Source organism: Heptranchias perlo, chromosome 6 (genome assembly GCF_035084215.1).
Source record: "Heptranchias perlo isolate sHepPer1 chromosome 6, sHepPer1.hap1, whole genome shotgun sequence".
Taxonomy (NCBI): Eukaryota; Metazoa; Chordata; class Chondrichthyes; order Hexanchiformes; family Hexanchidae; genus Heptranchias; species Heptranchias perlo.
In genome coordinates, this window is record NC_090330.1 from 17,049,909 (window position 1) to 17,073,868 (window position 23,960).

At 43.5% G+C, this 23,960-nt stretch overlaps 1 protein-coding gene across 4 annotated transcripts; it reads right to left on the reverse strand.

Moving 5' to 3' along the window:
• Positions 1-13,810: 13,810 nt before the first annotated feature.
• On the reverse strand, positions 13,811-23,009 carry LOC137322785 (dicarboxylate carrier UCP2-like). 4 transcript variants are annotated; one of them, XM_067985843.1, is made up of 8 exons: positions 22,611-23,009; positions 21,236-21,317; positions 20,952-21,149; positions 18,989-19,196; positions 17,676-17,873; positions 16,963-17,064; positions 16,702-16,882; positions 13,811-14,802 (listed from the first exon to the last, which is right to left on the reverse strand). In XM_067985843.1, exons 3-8 carry the CDS (start codon positions 21,075-21,077, stop codon positions 14,688-14,690), a joined length of 930 nt encoding a protein of 309 aa, XP_067841944.1. In that variant the 5' UTR covers positions 21,078-21,149; positions 21,236-21,317; positions 22,611-23,009; the 3' UTR covers positions 13,811-14,687. The 4 variants fall into 4 exon arrangements, with proteins under 4 accessions (XP_067841944.1, XP_067841943.1, XP_067841945.1 ...); XM_067985842.1 differs by lacking the exon at positions 22,611-23,009 and adding an exon at positions 22,050-22,156; XM_067985844.1 differs by lacking the exons at positions 21,236-21,317; positions 22,611-23,009 and adding an exon at positions 22,050-22,143.
• Between the last annotated feature and the right edge of the window lie 951 nt (positions 23,010-23,960).

The following is a 23,960-nucleotide window of genomic DNA, read 5'->3' on the forward strand; positions in this document are numbered from 1 at the left end:
CTGCTTTTCTAACCACCCCCCTGCAATTTCATGGAAGTAATTTTATCAGATGGTCAGAATATGAATAGGAGATAGTCATGCTACTCTATCTTTAGTGGAGGATTGCCTTAGGCAAGTAAAGGGTGAATCTTAAGGCTAGCTCTATCAAAATACGTAACAGCTATTAGAGTAAATTTTGTGAGGCTACAGAATTTATGACAAAAAAAAAATGGACACGCTGACCTCTGCAGTTGATTCTCCAATCCACCCTCCTGTCAAGCAAGATTCTACATCAGAAATGGAGGCTTGCAAAATTTACACACTTCTGTCTAGCACAATTTCATTGGTGTTCTTTATGTTGGAGAACATCTAGTTTCCAGATACATGAGACTGCTTTTGAAGATGAGACCATTTATTCCACATTAGAAGAGGCTTCAGGCTGCTCCTGGTTAAATGAGCTACTTTGAATCAATAACTTTTGTGTGAAACGCAACGGGTGCAGGACATTCTGCAAGGGGAACAGTTGGAAGTCGTGGTCCATGTTGGAACCAATGATGTAGGTAGGAAAAGAGTTGAGGTCTTACAGGCAGAGTTTCAGCAGCTAGGAAAAAGATTAAAGAACAGGACCTCAAAGGTGGTAATCTCTGGATTACTCCCAATGCCACGTGCGTGTGAGTTCAGAAACAGGAAGACTGTGCAGGTGAATGTGTGGCTGGAGAAGTGGTGCAGGAAGGAGGGCTTCAGATTCCTGGGGCATTGGGACCAGTTCTAGAGCAGGAGGGACCTGTTCAAGCTGGATGGGTTGCATCTGAACTGGGTTGATTACCAATGTCCTCGCAGGAGGGTTAACTAGTGCTGTGGAGGAGGGTTTAAAGTAATTTGGCGGGGGAGGGGCACCAGAACGCAGCAGCAGAGAGGAGAGACCAGATGCATATAAAACTAGGAGGGACAAACAGCAACAGAACAAAGAATAGTGTAGAAAGAGCAGGAATTAGATGGAGAAAAAAAGCAAAGCCGACTATCATGGTGTTGGAATGCATATGTGTTAATGTGGGGAATGTTACAAATAAGGTTGATGAGCTACAGGTACAAGTTACCATATGGGCTCATGAAATAGCAGCTATAATGGAGACCTGGTTTAAACATGGGCAGGAATGGGAACTAAACATTCCTGGCTATTATGTATTCAGGAGGGATAGGAAAAGGAAAAAGACGGGGTGGGGGGGTGGCAGTATTGATCAAGGATAATATTACAGTTCTACAGAGGGACGATATACAAGAGGGTTCAAAGACAATCTATTTGGTTAGAGTTAAGGAACAGAAAAGGAGCTGTTACATTGCTGGGAGTTTATTACAGACCCCCAAATAGTGAGAAGGAGATAGAGGAGCAAATCTGTAGGCAAATTTCAAAGAAATGTAAAAATAATAGAGCAGAAATAGTAGGGGACTTCAATTACCCTAATATAGACTAACCGAGTAAAGGGCAAGGAGGGTGAAGAATTCCTAAAATGTGCAGAGGGGAACTTTCTTAATCAGTACGTTTCTAGCCCAATGAGGAAGGAAGTAGTACTGGAGCTAGTTATGGGGAATGAAGTGGGGCAAGTGGAGTATGCTTCAGCAGGAGAACATCTGGGTAATAGTGATCATAATATAATTAGGTTTAAAATAATTATGGAAAAGGACAAAGAAAAATCAACAGTGAAAATACCCAACCGGAAGAGAGCCAATTTCAGTGATTTGAGAAGGGATCTAGCATAGGTGAACTGGAAACAAAGATTGGCCAGGAAAACAGTAAATGAGCAAAGGCAGACTTTCAACGCGGAGATAGTTCCGGTACAAACCATGCATGTTCCCATAAGGAGAAAAGATGGGGCATCCGAAGCTAGAGCTCCATGGATGACAAAGGAAATAGAGGTTAAAATAAAACAGGAAAAGGAGATTTATGACAAAAACCAGGTACAGAATTCGGTCAAAAACCATGCAGAATACAGAGAGTGCAGGGAGAAATTGAAAAAGGATATAAGGGCAAAGAGAGAGTATGAGAAAAGATTAGCGGGTAACATAAAAGGGATCCCAAAAAATCTTTTCTAAACATATAAAAAGTAATAGGATAGTTAAAGGAATGGTAGGGCCGATTAGGGACTAAAAAGGAAATCTTTCTTGTGGAGGCAGAGGGCATGACTGAGGTACTGAATGAGAACTTTGCATCTGTCTTCACAAAAGAATAGGCTGAAGTTAATGTCAAACAAGAGGATGGGGTCCTGGCTCTGGATTTGAAAATAAAACAAAAGTTAGCGATGAGAAAAGGCCGTTTCGCCCTTCAAGTTCATCCCTCTAGTACCCATTGTGGCATCTAATTGTATTTTGAATAACCCCATCTTGCCTTATAGCTCATCCACTTCACACTTGGTACCCATTTTGTTGCTCTTCTCTGTACCCTTTCTTATGCATGTATCTTTTTTATGTGGCTTGGCAGCCAAAATGGAACACAATACGCGTGGTCTGACCAATTCATTTATAAAGAATGAGAACTGAAATAATCCAGAAAAGAAGGTTTAAAAAGACCTAAAAATGTACCAGTGATACTGAAGAGTAATAGTGCCACATGACTCACAGGAAGATATAATAGAATTATTTAGGAGTTTCACAAGAAAAGAATAGTCAGTCCATTACGCTTATCCGTCTAGTACTCTAGATCTGGATTGCACTGCCTGAGGGGGTGGTGGAGGCAGATTCAATCATGGCCTTTAAAAGGGAACTTGATAAGTACTTGAAAGGAAAAGATTTGCAGGGCTACGGGGAAAGGGCGGGGGAGTGGGACTAGCTGGATTGCTTTTGCATAGAGCCAGCGTGGACTCAATGGGCCTAATGGCCTCCTGTGCTGTAACCTATGATTCTAGATAGAAAAGCGGTGCCAAATAAGTTGGCATCACTCAAAGTTAACAAGTCACCTGGTCCAGATGGGATGGATCCTAGGTTGCTGAGGGAAGCTGGATGGAGTTAGCAGAAGCTCTGACCACAATATTTCAATCCTCCTTGGCTATAGGAGTGGTGCCAGAGGACTGGAGGATTGCAAATGTTACACCCCTTTTCATAAAAAGGGGAGAGTGATAAACCTGGTAACTACAGGCCAATCAGTCTAACGTCAGTGGTGGGAACACCACTAGAGACCATTGTCAAGGACAAAATTAATTCTCACTTGAAGAAGCTAATAAGGGACAGCCAGCACAGATTTGTTAAAGGCAAAATGTGTGACGAACCTAATTGAGTTCTTTTGATGAAGTAACAGAGAGGCTGGATGAAGGTAGTGCAGTAGATGTATATATGGACTTTCAAAATAGTTTGATAAAGTACCACATAACAGACTTATTCAGAAAATAGAAGCACATGGTGTTAAAGGGACGGTGGTAACTTGGGTAATTGGCTAAGGGATAGGAGGCAGAGAGTAGTGATGAACGGATGTTTTTCTGACTGGAGAGAAGTATACAGTGGGGTCCCCCAGGGGTCGGTATTAGGAACATTGCTTTTCTTGTTATATACAAATGACCTGAACTTGGGTGTCGGGAGTACATTTTCGAAGTCTGCGGATGATACAAAACTTGGCAATGTAATAAATAGTGAGGAAGATAGTAGCAAACTTCAGCAGCTCATAGACAGACTGGTGAAATGGGCAGACACATGGCAGATGAAAATTAATGCAGATAAATGTGAAGTGATGAACTTTGGGAGGAACAACATGGAGAGGCAGTATAATCTAAATGATACTATCTTGAGGGGGGTGCAAGAGCGGAGGGACCTGGTGGGGGCACGGTGCATATACACAAATCTTTGAAGGTGACAGGGGAAGTTGATAAGGTGGTTAAAAAAATGTATGGGATATTTGGCTTTGTAAATAGGGGCACTGAATACAAAAACAAGGATGTCATGCTAAACCTTTACACATCACTGGTTAGGCCTCAGCTGGAGTATTGTGTACAATTCTGGGCACCACACTTTAGAAAGGATGTCAAGGCTTTGGAGAGGGTACAGAGGAGGTTTACCAGGATAATTCCAGGGATGAAGGAATTCAGTTATGTGGAGAGATTGGAGAAGCTGGGATTGTTCTCCTTAGAGCAAAGAAGGTTAAGGGGAGACCTAATAGAGGTATTCAAAATTATGAGGGGTTTTGATAAAGCAAATAGGGAGAAACTCTTTCTTCTGGCAAGTGGGTCAGTAACCAGAAATCATAGATTTAAAATAATTGGCAAAAGAACTAGAGGGAAAATGGGGAGACATTTTTTCACACAGAGAGTTATTAAGATCTGGAACGCACTACCTGAAGGGTGGTGGTATCAGATTCCATAGGAACTTTCAAAAGGCAATTGGACATATAGTTGAAAAGAACTAATTTGCAGGGTTATGGGGAAAAAGCTGAGGTGTGGGACTAAATTGGATAGCTCTTTCAAAGAGCCGGCACAGGCACGACAGGCCGAATGGCCTCCTTCTGTGCTGTAAGATTCGATGATTCTATGATTGCACATTTGGCTCTAGTTTGAACTCTAGGATTCTTGAGATAAAATTGCTTGTTTTGGATTTACTATCTCATTGGTAAAAGAATAAAATTCACCCAAAATTCCTTGTATCAATAAGGAACTCTTTGCTGATGTTTGGTCATTAATTATATAGGCAAATATAACAGCCAATTTGTGCACAGCAAATTCCCACAAACAGCAAATGAGCACAGTGACCAGTTACTTATGATTGAGGACTGAATGTTAGCCAGAACAGAACACCAGGAGAACATTCTGCTCTCTTGAGTAGTGCCATGGAATTGTTTGCATCCACCTGAACAGACCGACGGAGCTTTGATTTAATGTCTCATCTAAACGACGGCACCTTTGATAATGCAACATTCTCTCAGGCCTGCATTAAACTATCAGCCTAGATTTTTATTGCTCAAAATCAGAGTTGGGCTTGAACCCACAACTTTCTGATTATCACTAAACCAAATTGATACTCTGTAGATAAAAGTGGGGAAGATAAGCATCTTAGCCATCTGCAGTTGAGCATCGGTTCCATTTTGTGAATGTTTCCTGGCTTTCTGGACCGTGTGCTCAACATTTCCTGGCCAACACTGTAAATGTTGGCCAGGAAATGTAAATCCCTTTGCCCCCTGCAAAACTCAAGTAGTGCCATGGGATCTTTTATGTTGACCCAAGCAGGCAGACAGGGCAAGTGGAGCAAAAGACGACATCTCCAACAATAGTGCACTCCCAAGGCTGGATTATGTGCTGAATTCCTCCTCCTCAAAAAGCCCACCCACGACCTGTTCACTCTCTCCAACTATCGACCAAACATCAATCTCCCTTTCCTGCCTAAAGTCCTTGAACATGTCACTACCTCTGAGCTCCATGCCTACTTTACCCACAACTCCCTATTGGAATACCTTCACTCCAGTTTCTGCCCTGGTGAAAGTCCCAAACAATATTTTTGGTGGCTGAATCCCTTCTTATCCTGTGAATACAACCACAGTGCATTATTCCTTTTTGTTGTCCTCAATCTCTTTATGGTGCTTGGTATGGTTGATCATCTTCCTATAATATCTCCTCTGTTGTCCAACTTTGTGGAATTGCCCTTGCTTAGCTCCATTCCTACATGTCCAAGTGCAGCCAGCACATCTCTAGCAATCGATTCTCTCATTGTAGCATGGATATCCCTGGAATCCTGAATCCATGAACCCATCCTTAGCCTCGCTTATCTTCCCCACTTTTATCTACAGAGTATCAATTTGGTTTAGTGATAATCAGAAAGTTGTGGGTTCAAGCCCAACTCTGATTTGGAGCAATAAAAATCTAGGCTGATAGTTTAATGCAGGTCTGAGAGAATGTTGCATTATCAAAGGTGCCGTCGTTTAGATGAGACATTAAATCAAAGCTCCGTCGGTCTGTTCAGGTGGATGCAAACAATTCCATGGCACTACTCAAGAGAGCAGAATGTTCTCCTGGTGTTCTGTTCTGGCTAACATTCAGTCCTCAATCATAAGTAACTGGTCACTGTGCTCATTTGCTGTTTGTGGGAATTTGCTGTGCACAAATTGGCTATTATATTTGCCTATATAATTAATGACCAAACATCAAAAATAATTAATTGGCTGTGAAGCACTTTGGGGCATCCTTAGGATGTTGACAGGTGCTCTATAAATGCAAGTTATTTTTCTTGCATGCTGCCCCTCAGCAACACCAGTCAAAGTTAGAGGGATCAGCCCCCAGATGCATGTCGCTGATACCCAGTTCTATCACATCACCACTTCCTTTGGCACTAAGTTGCAGATCAACTAAAACTTCCAACAATTTAAGACTGAAACCATTGTTTTTGACCTTCACCAAAAACTCCAGAACTTTGGCACTGATTCCATTCCTCTTCCTGGCCGCTCACTCAGTTTGAACCAGGTACAACCTTGGTATTCTGTTTGACCCAGAGCTGAACTAATCCTGTATTCTATCCATCACCAAGATCACTTATTTTCATCTTCACAACATCAGCTGCCTTTGCACCATCTCACTCCCACTGCCAGCAAAACCCTTATCCAAACTTTTGTTATCTATAGACTTGATTTTTCAACTGCCCACCTTGCCAGCTTTCTAACTTCTACCCTCCGTAAACTCCAATGTGTCCAAAACTCTGCAACTCACATCTCGTCCCACACTACATCTAGGTTGTCCCACTGCTCAATGAAGGCAAGAGAATACCAGTAGCATGCAGTTTCCATACTCCAAGTGAAAAAGTTCCATTAAACTAGAGATATATAGTTTCTTTTCCTGTATGGGAAGTGCCTGGACTAGATTTAGCAGCTCTCAACAGTGATATGATTGAAATCGGGAACTCACTATATAAGAAATGTCCCATACCTTATGATGCAGTGTGTTGCAGTATTCCTGGGAATGGCTTCTGTTGAGATTGTGAAGGTTAAATTCAATAACCCCCAAAACCGGGCGCGGGCATCGTGCTCCCAATGCAGGCAGCAGTGAGCTTCGTGCTGCCTGGTCATTAACATGATATCTATGTGCAGCCAGTGCTAGCCGTGCTGTTGAGAGGCTGCAAGCACAAGCAGGAGGCCCAAAATGGGGCGTGGCCAGAACTAGTTAAAGACAGCCTGCATCTCTTAAAGGGGAGGTGCACAGTCAATTGAAATCAGTGCAGGATGGCAGGAAGGATTGCTGGACTGGCAAGAGAGTGCACCCCAAGGTTTTCTGACGATGCACTGGAGGCCCTGATGGAGGCAGCAGATGAAAGGAGGGCCATCCTGTACCCGCAAGGTGGTAGGAGACCCTTCAGACACCAGCTGAGCAGGCAGTGGGAGACTGTGGCCAAAGAATACTGCACCACGCATGTGGGTGCAGTGTTGAAAGAAGTTCAATGATTTGACACGAGTGGTCAAGGTAAGTGAATGCAAGTGTCAAGTGGCACATCCTACCAACAGCGCCATTGCTCCACGCACAACATCCCCCGTCACCCACTGACCAACAAACACTGCCCATCCGTGCGCAATGCTGCACTTGGCGTGCTGCATCTCACCCTCACATAGTACCACACCTGCAGGCCACACAACCACCACTCACAGGTCTCACACACACTGGCAGCTATTTGACCATGACAGACACATCACCCTTGTAGGATATTGACACACTTCCCTCTGTCTTGCATGAGAAGGTGGTGCATAACAGCTGGCAGCAGGAGAGACCTGAGGGAGGACAGGCACACCCACATGTCCTCACCCCCCTGGAGGAGACAGCGCTGCGGATCATTGGGCAGGCCGTCGCTGCGCCCATGGTCACTGGCGGCGCTGGAGATCCTGACGAAGGGGGTCTCTGCATACCTATTACTTCATCACATTTCCCACACCTCCCTCATCCCACAATCTTTTCTGACTCACGTGCTGCAGATGGTGTCAGCATGCACGTCTTACTTGCTCCTCTCCCCACTGCACAACTCAACCTGTTTTCCTTTGCCATTGCAGGTATCCAAGAACTGGAGCCGGCACTGTCCGAGGAGGAGGACACTGAGGCCACACTGTCACTCGATCGGACACTTTTATCGACCAGCTCAGAGACTGACACTGCGTGTCCTTTAGAGGGTAGGTTAGAGAAGGCACATGGTGAGGCACGAGCACAAGTGCACAGAAGCCGGGGCAGGGGGAGTGGATACTGCAGATGCCAGCTCGCCAGTGGGTGAAATCGCGCAATGGTTCTGCTGCCAATGTGTCAGATGATGACTTCGATGGACCAGGCTACAGAAGGCGGCTGATCGGTGTACACCACTAAATGCTTGCGGCACAGGAAAGCCTGCAAGAAAGCCTGCACACAACGTCAAGGGGCATTTATTTTTAATTGTTCATGGGATGTGGGCGTCGCTGGCAAGGCCAGCATTTATTGCCCATCCCTAATTGCCCTTGAGAAAGTGGTGGTGAGCCGCCTTCTTGAACCACTGCAGTCCGTGTGGTGAAGGTTCTCCCACAGTGCTTTTAGGTAGGGAGTTCCAGGATTATGACCCAGCGACGATGAAGGAACAGCGATATATTTCCAAGTTGGGGTGGTGTGTGACTTGGAGGGGAACGTGCAGGTGGTGGTGTTCACATTTGCCTGCTGCCCTTGTCCTTCTAGGTGGTAGAGGTCGCGGGTTTGGGAGGTGCTGTCGAAGAAGCCTGGGCGAGTTGCTGCAGTGCATCCTGTGGATGGTACACACTGCAGCCACGGTGTGCCAGTGGTGGAGGGAGTGAATGTTTAGGGTGGTGGATGGGGTTCCAATCAACCAGGCTGCTTTGTCCTGGATGGTGACGAGCTTCTTGAGTGTTGTTGGAGCTGCACTCATCCAGGCAAGTGGAGAGTATTCCATCACACTCCTGACTTGTACCTTGTAGATGGTGGAAAGGCTTTGGGGAGTCAGGAGGTGAGTCACTCGCCGCAGAATACCCAGCCTCTGACCTGCTCTCGTAGCCACAGTATTTATGTGGCTGGTCAATGGTGACCCCCAGGATGTTGATGGCGGGAGATTTGACGATGGTAATGCCGTTGAATGTCAAGGGGAGGTGGTTAGACTCTCTCATGTTGGAGATGGTCATTGCCTGGCACTTGTCTGCCTCGAATGTTACTTGCCACTTATCAGCCAAAGCCTGGATGTTGTCCAGGTCTTGCTGCATGCAGGCACAAACTGCTTCATTATCTGAGGGGTTGCGAATGGAACTGAACACTGTGCAATCATCAGCGAACATCCCCATTTCTGACCTTATGGTGGAGGGAAGGTCATTGATGAAGCAGCTGAAGATGGTTGGGCCCAGGACACTGCCCTGAGGAACTCCTGCAGCAATGTCCTGGGGCTGAGATGATTGGCCTCCAACAACCACTACCATCTTCCTTTGTGCTAGATATGACTTCAGCCACTGGAGAGTTTTCCCCCTGATTCCCATTGACTTCAATTTTACTAGGGCTCCTTGGTGCCACACTCGGTCAAATGCTGCCTTGATGTCAAGGGCAGTCACTCTCACCTCACCTCTGGAATTCAGCTCTTTTGTCCATGTTTGGACCAAGGCTGTAATGCGGTCTGGAGCCAAGTGGTCCTGGCGGAACCCAAACTGAGCATCGGTGATCAGGTTATTGGTGAGTAAGTGCCACTTGATAGTACTGTCGACGACACCCACCTTCACTTTGCTGATGATTGAGAGTAGACTGATGGGACGGTAATTGGCTGGATTGGATTTGTCCTGCTTTTTGTGGACAGGACATACCTGGGCAATTTTCCACATTGTCAGGTAGATGCCAGTTTGGCTAGCGGCGCAGCTAGTTCTGGAGCACAAGCCTTCAGCACTACAGCCGGGATTTTGTCAGGGCCTATAGCCTTTGCTGTATCCAGTGCACTCAGTCATTTCTTAATATCACGTGGAGTGAATCGAATTGGCTGAAGACTGGCTTCTGTGATGGTGGGGCTATCGGGAGGAGGCCGAGATGGATCATCCACTCGGCACTTCTGGCTGAAGATGGTTGCAAACGCTTCAGCCTTGTCTTGGAGGAGTCCACTTCAAACTTGGCACAGCGCTTTGACCAGAGCTTGGAGCCAATCCTTTCCCACATGGAACGTGTTGTCACCTCCATCAGCACACCTGTGGATCCACCATGATGCAACGTTTGATGGCCGATGACGCGGCTTCCATTGCAGCACAGACCGATGTCAATCAAAGGTCTGCAAGCTATGGTTGAAGCTCAGACTGCTGCAATGGCAGCTCAGACTGTTGCTATGGCGACTCAGACTACCGCTATGGAAGCACAGACTGCTGCTATTGTGGCTCTGGGGACCACTGTGGAACGGGGCTTCCTGGGCATCACAGCACTCCAGCAATCCGTTCTCCAGCTGATCACAGGATTGCTGAGGTGCTGCCCCTTGAGAGTGGCAGTGGTGCCATGGATGATGAACCTGCTGTCCTCTCTCCGGACGACAGCATTCCTGCTCCCATCCCTGCCTTTCCGCCAGTGCCCTTGCAGTTGCCTATCAGCCGGCCAGACTGCTGCAGCCTATGCCAAGATGGTGCAGTCTGAAGCCAGGCCCTCCTGGCCCATAGCTGCTCGAAGTCGTCCTCCAAGGCCATCTACACGCTCCTGCATTGAAGGTCAGCAGCCTTCCACCACCCATGCTCCAGCCACTGGGGATGCACCTCATAGGAGCACTAGGAAAGGTAAAGGCACACAAGGGACAGGCACTAAGGGAATGAACAGGGTGAATAGTCTCATTTTATTTGCATCATTTCATTTGTTAATTTATAATTGTGAATTTGAATTTGTATTTGGTGGTGGTTTTTATTTCTGTGATGAGCTGAGGGAGGAAGCAATGTGTAAATCATATGGAGGGTGATTTGATGGATGAGTGGGGAGTGTAGGACTGTTCATGACCTAGGAGATGTCACTCACGTTATTGATATCGCTCACGGATCAGGTGAGCAGGCAGAGCCCTGGCAGACAGGGCCAGTGTTCCTTGTTGCTCCCTTGCGTCTTCCTCCACTTCCCCCTCTGTCTCCTCCCCCTCATCCTCAGCATTTTCCTCCTCCTCAGCCTTTTCCTCCTCCTCCTCTGGCTCAGGGTCTTGCTGGATAGGCGGTGGCAAGGACTGTCCTCTCATAAGGGCGAGGTTGTGCAGCATGCAGCATACCACGATGAATCTTGACACCCACTCAGCTGAGTACTGCAGGGCTCCACCAGAACAGTCCAGGCAGCGGAAGCGTTGCTTTAGGATGCCAATGGTACGCTCAATGCTGTTGCGTGTGGCAGCATGGCACTCATTGTAGGCCCGCTCTGCACATGTGCGTGGGTTCCTGACCGGGGTCATGAGCCACCTCATGAGCAAATGGCCCTTGTCACCCAGTAGCCAGCCTTTCACTTGCCAAGCCAGTTGAAAGATAGCTGGCACGTTGGACTGCCACATTGTGAAGGTATCATGACTGCTACCAGGGTAGCGGGCATTGACCTGCATGATGCCTTGCGTGTGGTTGCACACCAGCTGCACATTCAGGGAGTGGAACCCCTTTCTGTTCATGAAGATGGCCGAGTTGAGATGTGGGGCATGCATGGCAATGTGCATGCAGTCAATGGCCACCCTGTACCAGGGGGAAGCCTGCAATGCGAGCAAACCCTCGTGCTCGCTCGTTCTGCTTCTTTCTATCAAGGGGGAACATGATGAACCTGTTGCTCATCTCGTATAGTGTCTCAGTGACCTCCCTTATGCAGCAGTGCACTGCACACTGTGAGATGTTGCACAGCACACCAGCAGAGGCCTGAAAGGGTCCAGAGCCGTAGAAGTTTAGCGCCACGGTTACCCTGACAGCCACAGGCAATGCTGTCCTTGCCCTGATCTGGGGCTGTAGTTGTGGCTGCAGCAGGTGACAGATCTCCGTCACAAACTCTTTGGTGAACCTCAGCCATCGGATGCACTGATCCTCACTCATCTGGTGGTAAGAGTGGTGTTCCCTGAAGGCCCTCGTGAGATATGGCCTCCTCCTCCTCCTCCCTCTCTTCGCAGCTTGACCTGCTCTGCGTGGCCTCTCTGCATGCTCCCTGTCATGTTCTATGCCCAGCGGGAGCCCTAGTAGACCGCCCGTGGTTGCCAGGAATCTTGTTCAAACCATAAGGCAGTACCGGCCAAACCACTCTCAAATATACTATAGCAACTCTCTGTAAGTATAGGAAACTTCAACAAACATGTCCTATCCTACCTGCAGCCAGAAGCAATAATCCAGCAACTAACCTGTAACACCTGCATGATCCCCTTAAATAGCGCAGGTGGGGGGTCCTCCAGGCACTCTAAGACATGTTCCGGTGTTCATGGTTAAGGCAATGAGTTGAGTGGAGCGTTAAGTGCCAAAATGGTGTCTATCACTTTAAATCAGCGTTGCACACTGATCTAACACATATTCACCCGATTTTACACGCTGCCGGCATTCCTTATTTACGTGTGCACAAAACCCTTTATCAAGATGGCGTCCAGCACACGGCATGTGCGCGCGTGCATTCCAGACACCATTTTGTAACTTCAGGATGTCGCGTAGCGCCAAAACAACGGGCGCTACACAGCCCGATTTCTAGCCCCTAGACTCTTGAATAATAACTTAGTGAGTATTGCTGGTTTTGACACATATGAAAAATAATCATTTGGTAAGGTACCAGAGGGCTGCCAGTGCCTTGGTCAACCATGTCCCAGCAGGAGTCACTGCCTTCAGGAGCGGAGCGAAGAAAATGGAAATTAAAAATCACCTCTTCAATCACATTGTGAAGTTCGACTGCAGTGACATTATGAGGACACAGAACTCTGAGCAGTGCTATCGCGCTCTCAATAGTTAAAGCTTATGGGAAGAAAAGTGAAAATAGAGTGGAATTTCCCACAATACTTCTGTATGTTATCTCTGAAATGAATACACAATCAGATGTTGTTGTTTGGATCTCTTAAAGAAGAGGATTGCTTTTCTGTATTTTTAATTTTCCAGTGATTTTTTAAGAACTCATATTTTTCTTTCCCTCAGTCTTTTTCCTGATTTTTTTTGTTTATTTTTTGTTGGGATCAGCACATTGTTTCATTGAAAAAAAATAGTTGAATATTTTCTGTTAAATCATCAGAAAACTGACTGTAATTGAAGCATTGTCCACAGAACAAGAGTGTGAAAATTGAGCTCTTATTCACACAAGTTTAAAAAAAAGGCACCAACAAAAGGAGGTTAAAATGCTAATGATTAGACTCTGATGTGGTTTCTCTATAGACTAAATGCTGACGCGATGCTAAACCAAGGCCTCTCAGGTGGACGTAGACGATCCCATGCCACCATCTGAAGAAGAGCAGTGGAGTTCTCCCTGGTGTCCTGGCCAATATCACTGAATCAACACCACTAAAACAGATTATCTGGTCATTATCTCATTGCTGTTTGTGGGACCTTGCTGTGTGCAAATTGGCTGTTGTATTTCCTACAATGACTGCACTTCAAAAATCCTTAATTGGCTGTAAAGTGCTTTGGGATGTCCTAAGGTCTGAGAAGTGCTATATAAATGCAAGGTCTTTCTTTTATTTATTGCATGATTGAAGAAAATGAGACTAAGGATTACATTCTTTTAAATAAAATCATTCACACAGTAAAAATTTAACACCATGTTAGAATCTGAACTTGCAAATATTTCTTACTGCATACCAAATTACAATATTGAGGCTGTTTTTTTATGCAAAGACAGCCACATGCATTCTTGCCAAACAAAAGCAACCTCTTTCATATCCCAAGCAACTGCAACATTTATATTTTGCATTTACTTGAAGCAGCTTGTAATGTCTGCGTAGAGGTGGGGTGGAGTAAAGATCAGAGTTGGAATTACCACTTGTGAAATGCATTAACACCAGACAAGCTAATTCCAGAAAATTGTTTATATAAGTTTTAAATTTAGACAAATTTAAGTTAGAGAGAATTAAACTAGACTAAAAATCTAGCAATTGAATTCCCCTTTTGACCACTAATAGCATGTGGTGAAATAATTATTCATTATGGGGAAAGAAAGCATTTCTATGAATTCTATTTAATTCAGAAGTTGTATACAAAGCAAAGTAAAACCTTGAATTATTCGATAGTTTTGGATTGATGATGGATTTGTTTTCATAGACATATATGATGGTGTATATGATACTGCATTTTAAAAAGCAGCACACAAGCAAATCACTGAGTGGCAGCATGGTCCTCAATCAATCTTTATCCATTCTTAACTTTGGGAGTAATTTTCACAAATACCAAGTGCAGAAGAGGCTATGCTCTCTCATTCTCAATATTGTATTCAGCTGTTTACAGTTCCCTTTACTAGTCCATTAATTCCTAAAGCTGACATGTTTATTTACTTGTCCATATTGGAAGTAGAGGTGGGAAAGAAAGGGATGATATCACATCATTAGTCTGCTTCTGCTTTCCAAAACAGACAGACACTAAAAATTACCTTTATTCACCTTATGAAAAATATATTCACAAAAAGCTCCCTTAAATCAAGTAAGAAATAAAGTCAGCCGTAAGATATGGTGCATTACAATCGGCCTGCGATATGCACACATTATAAATCATCCTTTATAACAGAATGCTTAAAAGTTCCATGCCCTTAAAATTCATGTAGCATGATAAAGATAAAAAGTTAATTTTACATAATCTACAAATATAAACAAAATACAGAACATCACCGAGAAGATTCCCAGGACTGCTTGGCCATCATCATGGCACGTTTCAACTGCTCATAAGTGACAAACATCACCACATTCCAGGACCCCAGCCGCAGGAAGGAGGGCATAAACCTGTTGTAAAATAAACCAATTAGTTGGTGATGGATTAATTTTAAAGTGATTAACTGAGAAGGTAATCTTTCTTTTACAAGCAGCTTCGAGATCAATTGCCAGTAGAGACCATGGCACATCTATGAACGTTACAATTGCCTACATTCCCCTTCATCCAAGTTGATGACAGAGTGGTCATATATATTCATTGCAAAGTTGAAAGTTTGCCATCAAATCACTTGCCACTTACAGATGTTACTTTTAAACAAGTCAAATGCTCAAATTTGTTTACCATGTATGCTTCTAATATATAAACTGTTGGCAAGAAAATGGATTTAAAAAGTAGCGCGCAGGAGAAAAAAAAAAATTGGGGATAGAGCCAATGTGAGTCGGTGAAAATGCTGCATTTTAGTTGGAATTTATAGATCAGAGAGGATGGGAGGACAGTGTGGAGAATATTGCAGAAATCTATTCTAGAAGCAACAGAAGCACAAAGGTTTCACAAAGAAACATAGGGACTGACATGGAAACTAAGCAATCAGTGTTGAATATGATGAATTGTGAAGCTAAGCTCTAGGTTAAACAAGACATCAGGTTCAGCCCGAACAAGTCAAGAACAAAATACTGCGGATACTGGAAATCTGAAATAAAAACAGAAAATGCTGGAAATACTCAGCAAGTCAGGCAGCATCTGTGGAGAAAGAAACAGAGTTAACGTTTCAGGTTGAGGACCTTTCATCAGAACTGGAAGGAGTTGAAAATTAAACAGTTTTTAATCAAGTACAGAGCCAGGGAAAGGGGGAGGAGGGGAGGAAAAACCAAAAGGGAAGGTCTCTGCTAGGGTGGAGGGCAGGAGTGATTAAATGACAAAAGGGATGATGGTGGTTATAATCTGGTTAACTTCAGATCATAACCATTGCTCCCATTTTTTTGGACAGCAAGTGCTGATAATGGTTCTGCTGTTGCCATTTACAGTTCCTCTAGACTCATCTTTTGTTTCTTAACTTATCCCATTACCACCCACCTTGCCTTGCACCATCATCCCTTTTGTCATTTAATCACTCCTGCCCTCCACCTATCAGAGACCTTCCCTTTTGTTCTTTGCTCCCCTCCTCCTCCCCCCACCCCCTTCCCCCTTTCTGTACTTGCTTAAAAATTGTTAAACCTTCAACTCCTTCCAGTTCTGACAAAAGGTCGTCGACCTGAAACGTTAACTCTGTTTCTTTCTCCACAGATGCTGCCTGACTTGCTGAGTATTTCCAGCATTTTCTGTTTTTATTTCAGCCTGAACAAGTAGAGAGATAGAATCAGTGGCAATAGAGGTGGTCATGGGGTTGGGGGGGGGGGGGGGCGGTAGAGCTACACAGTGTCCTCAGTGCTGAGAGGGCATAAACTAGTCTGAAGGGAATCAAACAGGGGTCTGGAGAAGCAAGCAGACGGAATTAGAAGGCAACAAGTTCAAGGAGCTTAGAGGAAAACAAGGTTAGTAATGGGGTGCTAGTTGGAGAAGAATGGATGGGTGATGATTGGTTGTAGAGAGGAAGCAGGATAATGCCTGAGGAAAGAAGGCCATTGACTGTTAGCTGGTTGGGGAGGGATCAAGGGAGCAGAGGTGGGTCTCTTGGAGATAAGCTGTTGGGTTGGGGGGGGGGGGAGAAAGAGGAGATTGCAACAGAAGGAGAAAAAAAATTAGAGGAAAGGGGGGCAAGAACAAGAGGCAGTTGCAACTGAGACAATTGTATCCATGAGCCCTTCATACTTGATATTAGAGGTGAGGGTGGAGGGGAACAGTAATCTCATTTGTTTAGAATTATCCAGTGTTGACAGTTTGATGCAGAAAGGGTATAAGACTTCACAGCATGAGATTCTTTGATTTCAATTTCACCAAAGTCTGCCTAGTTGATTAAATAAAGTTGTTACCCTTTATAGAAGGCTGTGAGACCCTCCTTTGTCAGCATGGTAAAGGCACAGTTCAAGGCACTTCTGTATTGGCCAGGGGCAGAGTTCATGTATCTCGTCTTCACCACATCAACAGGTGAAGCAATGATGGTTGCGCAGAATCCAGCACCAAAAGCAGCACAAAAGTGGCACGGAAGGTTATCTGCAAACAAAATCTTAATGACTATTTTGTGCTAACAAAAAATGTTACAGCCTTTATATTCATCAATGTGCAATGCTTACCGGTCATAAGGTTATACTTTATCAGTGCATCCTTAATCAGATCATAAGTCACCAGTTCTGAACAGTTCACAATAGAATTGCGAACAATATTTGGCAAAGTACCTGCAAAACCAAAATATGCTTTAGTTGCACCTGAGTTGATCTTCCTGTAGCAAGTTGTGTACAATTCGACTTTACTGTGAAGTTCATTCAGCCCATTATGAATTGTACTAGCAGACGTTAATCTTTACATATAAAGCAATGAACTGGCATTTTATAAAAAGGTCAAAGGACATCTATAATCTTCAAAATCCCAACTATTATTTATGCATGTGGGTGAGGGGTCAAAAGCTCAGTGGTGCATCAGTGAACCATAAACCAGGAAGGTTTTGTAATAAATCCCTGGTTTGTGACAACTCTGCTTACATCAGCCAAGATATTTCAACTTGCCTGCCTTTCTCTGCTCGCTTCAGGGAGGGGAGGCAAAGCAGAGCTTCCATTTCTAAGGCAGGATTCAGTCACTTTAGTGACCATTTTGACGAGTTAGCATACACCAATAATGGGCTCCAGATAGATTCCCCGTTTTATCCCTTCTTGGACTATGTCCCACCATTGTCCACATACCATCCATAATGGTGAAATGCAGACCAGTCATTAATACTAGTTCCAATAGCTCCATTCAAATCATTTCAAGAACCTTAATTTGATTATTTTTGGATGAGACATTTACAGACCTTTCCATAATCCTTGAAGTCCTTCCTCCTTAGCAATTGTTCTGTAGGCATCTATAGTCCCATTGTACCGCTTATTCACACCAGTTAGGGTTACTTGTGCTTGAAACCTTACTTTCACCACATCCGTTGGCTGTGCCAAGGTGACTGCCATGGCTCCTGTTGTACACCCAGCAAGCAAACGGCTACCAATGGTAACAGCTGAAAAAAGCAAGGAGATTAGCCTACAGAGAGTTGTGAGGCTGTGGAATTCACTTCTAGGGTCTGTGGTTGAGGCAGAAACTGTCAACATTCAAGAAAATGGTTGAAAGCATATGGGAACAGGGTGGGTGAATGTGATTAGAACTATGTGCTAGAATGTTGTGTAGTAACTTAGAATCATAGACTCATACAGCACAGAAGGGGACCATTCAGCCTATCGTGCCTGTGCCGGCTCTTTGAAAGAGCTATCCAATTAGTCCTACTCCCGTGCACTTTCCCCATAGCCCGGTAAATTTCTCCTTTTCAAGTATATATCCAATTCCCTGTTGAAAGTTACTATTAAATCTGCTTCTATCAACCTTTCAGGCAATGCATTCCAGATCGCAACAACTCGCTGCGTAAAAAAATATCTCCTCGTTTCCCCCAAGGATTTTTTGCCAATTATCTTAAATCTGTGTCCTTTGGTTACTGACCCTCCTGCCAGTGGAAACATTTTCTCCCTATCTACTCTATCAAAACTCCTCATAATTTTGAACATGTCTATCAAATCTCCCCTTAACCTTCTCTGTTCTAAGGAGAACAATCCCAGCTTCTCCAGTTTCTCCACATAACTGAAGTCCCTCATACCTGGTACCATTCTGGTAAATCTCCTCTGCACCCTCTCTAAGGTCTTGACATCCTTCCTAAAGTGTGGTGTCCAGAATTGGACACAATACTCTAGCTGAGGCCTAACCAGTGATTTATAAAGGTTTACCATAACATCCTTGCTTTTGTACTCTTTGCCTTTATTTATAAAGTCTAGGTTCCCGTATGCTTTTTTAACAGCATTATCAACTTATCCTGCCATCTTCACGGATTTGTGCATGTGTTCCTGCATCCCCTTTGAAATTATACCATTTAATTTCTATTGTTTTCTCCTCATTTTTCCTTGCAAAATGTATCACTTCACACTTCTATGCATTAAATGTCATCTGCCATGTGTCCGCCCATTTCACCAGTCTCTCCTCCTGGAGTCTGCTATTATCATCCTCACTGTTTATTACTTCTATATATTTTTGCTTTACCCCCCCACACATACAAGTTTAGATATTATACACTCTCCTGTGGATACTTACTGTCATGTCCATTGGAGTAGAATTGTTTGACAGAATCATAAAGCCCAATACGCACAGATGCAAAGCTCATTTGACGTTGAAGACCAGCCACCAAGCCATTGTAGAGACTTCTCGCTCCTTCGGTCTTCACAATTGTAGCTATGGTACCAAAGACCCCTCTATATTTTGGAGAAGTCACACTGGTGACAGATTTGGATTCCCCTTGAATCTGTGCATTATGAACAGGGTTTAATTTTGATTAACCCTCAATTCAGGGTTTCACATTGCATTTAATAAGAGTTTCACAATTAAGCTTCCTATAGTCTTATTTACTAATTTCAATCAAGTTGCTAATGTCAATCTTTTATTAGAGTATCTGAAAGCACAGCCCTTAGATTCCATTAGTTATTTCTAGACAAAACCAAACATCAAACAAAATGCTTGGTTTTCATAGAAGTTTCCAGGGCAGAAGGGCAAAAGCAGTCAGTATTGAGTCAGTTCTCATGCTCATCAGCATCCTAGTAATAGATTCGAGGCATTCCCAGTCAGCCCCTTTTGCCTCTTGCTTCACACAACAGCACAGCTGAAATGGATTCAATATGTTTCGAGATGCCACGATCCTATATGGTGCTGCATGATTGTCCTTCTGTATCATGCAGCCACACTTATTTGACAAGATTTTCTAGTCCCTATTCAAAGTCAGTACCTATCAATATGTAAACCATACCAATGATCATTCTGTGACAGAAGGGAAAATCAGTCCTGAACAGTATTGGTCTTACTGGTAGAATTATTGGGTTGTTCAACTTTAAAAAGAAATCTCCTGTTTGAAAGGGTAGCTTGTTATTTGTTTTCCTTTTACTTTCTCCTGGCCCTCTTAAAGTTTAGGGGTGTAGGTTGCCTGAATGGGAGTGTTGGCAGGCTGTTGGTCTGCAGGGGGCATTGCAGCTGAGTTCAATGCACCCCTGTCGGTCAGCCACACATGCACGTTTCCTCGGGGGTACTGAAGCCAATTGTACTGCCTCTACCACCAGCTTGGGTGACATCAGCTTGTGTTCTCTCTTTTTTCCCTCTTTGGCCCACCCCAAATTGCAGGAAATGGGTAATTTGTTTGGTTGAGACAGACAGCTGACACCTTCAGTGGTCCTTTAGCAGTGTCTGCCTTGATTAGTCCTTGTAAGGTGAAGAGGCTCATATAGTTAAGCCCAAGGACTTTCTGGCCTAAAGAAAAATCAAGTCCAAAAAGATTTCAGCTCCCAAAGGTTCCATTCTACCTCTAGATAAGGAGGGGTGTTATTTATCCACTCTGGGATCAGTTATCTTCTGGGTAAGGCCTGGAGCCTTTCAAAAGGCCTCCGCGGTACTTGTGCTAGCTCTTGGCTAGTGTAGTTCGGTTAAGGCCATGTAAGGATGGAATTCCTGGAAACAACTCCCAGACACACTTCCAAAGTCTGAGTGGAACAGGGTTCCACCCCCAAATTCTAACCCTAACCCTAATGCAGCCGCTGCCTAGGCCCTGAGCACTGATATTCCCTTCCTAAGCCTCTCCACCTCCCACTCCTCAAAACACACCTCTTTGACTAAGCTTTTTGTCACCTCTCCTAATATCTCTTCCTTTGGTACAATGTCGATGTTGGTATGATTACACTTCTGTGAAGTGCCTTGGGACATTCCTCTATGTTAAAAGGTGCTATATAAATGAAAGATGTTGTTGAAAAGCTCTTAAGGCAGTGAGTAACTAAACTATACAAGTCAAGAAGGTCGTGTTTGTTGTTAAAGATCTTCCCTATTCACTCAGTTTATTCCTACTAACCCTAGGTTACTAGTCTTATACCACCAGGAAAATATTGGTCCAATAGGAGTTTTGATTCCCACGTTACTGCTCTTTATCTATTTAGGAAAACCCACTGTTACAGTCTGGTAATCAACACGGAGAACAAACTTTTGCAAAAGATATCAACATTTTTGTAAATATTAATTTTACCTGCAATCTCACTTTGGTAGTATCAAGAGGGAATGTAACAAGATCAGCTATACAAGCTGCTGTACCAGCACCAAAAAATTTTACAGCAGATGTTGGAGGGACATCTGTGGGTTTTAATCCAACCATATTCAAGTGCAGCCTTAATACAGATACCTGGGAAATTAAAACTGTTGCAAATTCACCGTTCTCTGTCCAAACCTACAAGAAAGTAATATTGACAATACTGAACATCCTGTTGTTTTCTTTTTTTAAAAAAAGGACTGAAAGAAGGCAACACACATTACCTTTAAGTATATTGCCAGCTTGGGTTGTGAGGAGCATTAGTCACTGAATTCATTTTCACTGAAGTGCTCACCTTTTGTTTTCCTACAAATTTGGTAAGAGAAACACAGAAGACCTGAGGTAGGACACATCTCAGGTGCATAGTTTCAGACTGTAGTTATACTGCAGTAGATTGCTAAACGCAAGCAGCAAGACCCATTGGCTGTAAATTGCACACTTGTCTGCCAAGAGAGTGCCCTATACATGCATGTACACTCCTGCTGATAAATGATTAATGTTTTAATGCGTCAACAGATAGGGGCATCTGTTTTCTCAAGACAAACCACCAAATACTTTTGAAAATTAAGCCTTACACCCCGTAGAAGTTATACACATCACAGTGTCAAGCCGAAACATGAGCTGGTTTTAATACCGATTTTAAAAGGCCACGACCCAGATGTCAGTATCACTAATCCGGCTCCCCTATCCCAGCAGCAGACTCGCAGACCCGCTGTGAGGCTGGGACCTCACTAGTTTAACCCTGTCGTTGCTGTGAGTACTGAAAAATGTTTTTTGATGGTGGGGGGAAGGAGGAGAAAGGACTGTACTAGGGTATCAGTGGACAAATTATGATTTCACACAGCTATGACATACTCTAATCATTGTCGGTTTTGATACGAGTGACAAATTTACAGTACGAATTAACATAAAGTTATGTATATCCATTTATGTTTCATTATATTAAACAGTTTAAATGAATGGAGAATTACGATGATAGTTACCTACGAGATCCAGCAAAATAAATGGTAAAACATAGTTGGAAATTAATTTTCTTACCTGATATACAAAAGTAATGTTACAAACAAACGAAATTGTGTAGGGTGAAACTACACACCAAAAAAAGACTACTCCGAGGAGAAGGAATTTCCTTCTACTTCTTCCCCAGCAAACTCCTGACAGCTAGAAAGAGGCTGCCCCGATCTCTATTTATATATGTTTACATGGGCGGAAATTCTCATTGGTTGAGAGATTTCCTTATTTCAGGTAACTCAGTGTCCGGGATCGCAGCTTCAGTCGCTAGTTTACGACAGAAGATATCAGACCAACAGTGAGGCAACTATAACCCAAACACATGCAAATCAATAGCCCAGAAAGAGTCAAATTGGGACCACAGTCTGGTCAGAAGAAATATGTCTTGGTGCGTTTTTCTTAACCATCAGGAGTTTCTGGTTAAAATCCTTCATTGTTCTTTTTGAGTTTGAACGGTGTAAATTTTCGTCCCGTTCTGTAGAGTTTTAAATGTAACATAGTTTGTGTCCTGGTAGCTTTCGACTCCAGTTTATTCGTCTGTTTAACAGGTTATAAAATTGACTAAGAATAGACATATGCATTACATACCTGGAAATGACGTGTGCCTATATATATAAACATAGACAGAGAGCGAGTTACACAGATTTTCTTCAAGAAAATAATTTGGAGTTATTACACTCCCTTTTTAATTTTTGGTGTATTTCCATCCAAATTTATATCCTTTTTTTTACGATTGTACGGTTAATTAAGTTGTATAGACGACACACATTCGAGGATTCCACGTTGGCAATTTAAACTAATAGTTCAATTATCTACTGGATTCTGGCTACGTTTATTACGATGTTTTCGTTGTCAGAATTTATCTATATGATTCATTATTACGTGAGGAAAAAGACCTTTAACGTATAATGTAAAATAATGAACATTGTCAAGGTGTACGTTTAAACTTCTATTATCCCATGCGTTTGGTCGGCTTCTCTTCTCACCTCTTGTGTGGTTTCTATTTTTTTTAAAAATTGTTTTTAATTTATAGTGATGAAGCAATACTTGTTAATATTGCTTGTCATCACCTGACATGAAAACATTTCACTTCCAATGTTTGGATTGGACACAACAACCTCATAAACTGTATCAACCAATAGTTAAGGACAGCTCCTCGGGGGGGTGTCGCTTTCCTGGTTGTAACCCTTTCATATATAAAATGTATTGATAATGTGTGAAGACGTTTCTGAGAAACCTATATAGAAGCAGCTTTTTCTTTTTTTAAATTAATTTATAATGTGACGGAGACAATTCTTTCGCTTGAAATTGTTTTTTGGGGGATTTAAGAGAAACGCAACGGTCTACCACGAGCAAAAGAGATCCCAGCAATACAGAATTCCCATTGCACTGGTGAAGCAATCCCTGCTACCTACTACATCAGCGCTCTTAAGGTGCTCAATACACTGGTCTTCTGTAAAGATTTTTTGTATTTATTCAGTATTTTAGAGATGATGCAATATCGTGCGTGTCAAGAATACCAAGTGGCGTCGTTTGAAGTTTTTTGTGCGCCATACCGTAGTGTGCAAAATGTATAATTCCATACCAAAGCCTCTTGTGGTATTTCTAACAAGTGAAATAATGCTACCATTCTGCATTTCTTGGCCTACCAGTTGTGGATCGGGCTTTCTCCCAACGCTTGTCAGTTGTGCCCATAACAGAAAGGTAGTTTCCATAAGCTGACGGGAGTCTTGTGTGAACTGAAATCGGTACCCTTATTTATGCTGTAAGTGGGACAGTATGCCTCTTAACTTTTTCTATTCATTCTCAGGATATGGGCGTCACTGGCAAAGCCAGTAATTATTGCCCATCCCTAGTTGTCCTTGAGAAGGTGGTGGTGAGCTGCCTTCTTGAACCGCTGCAGTCCGTATGGTGAAGGTGCGCCCACAATGCTGTTAG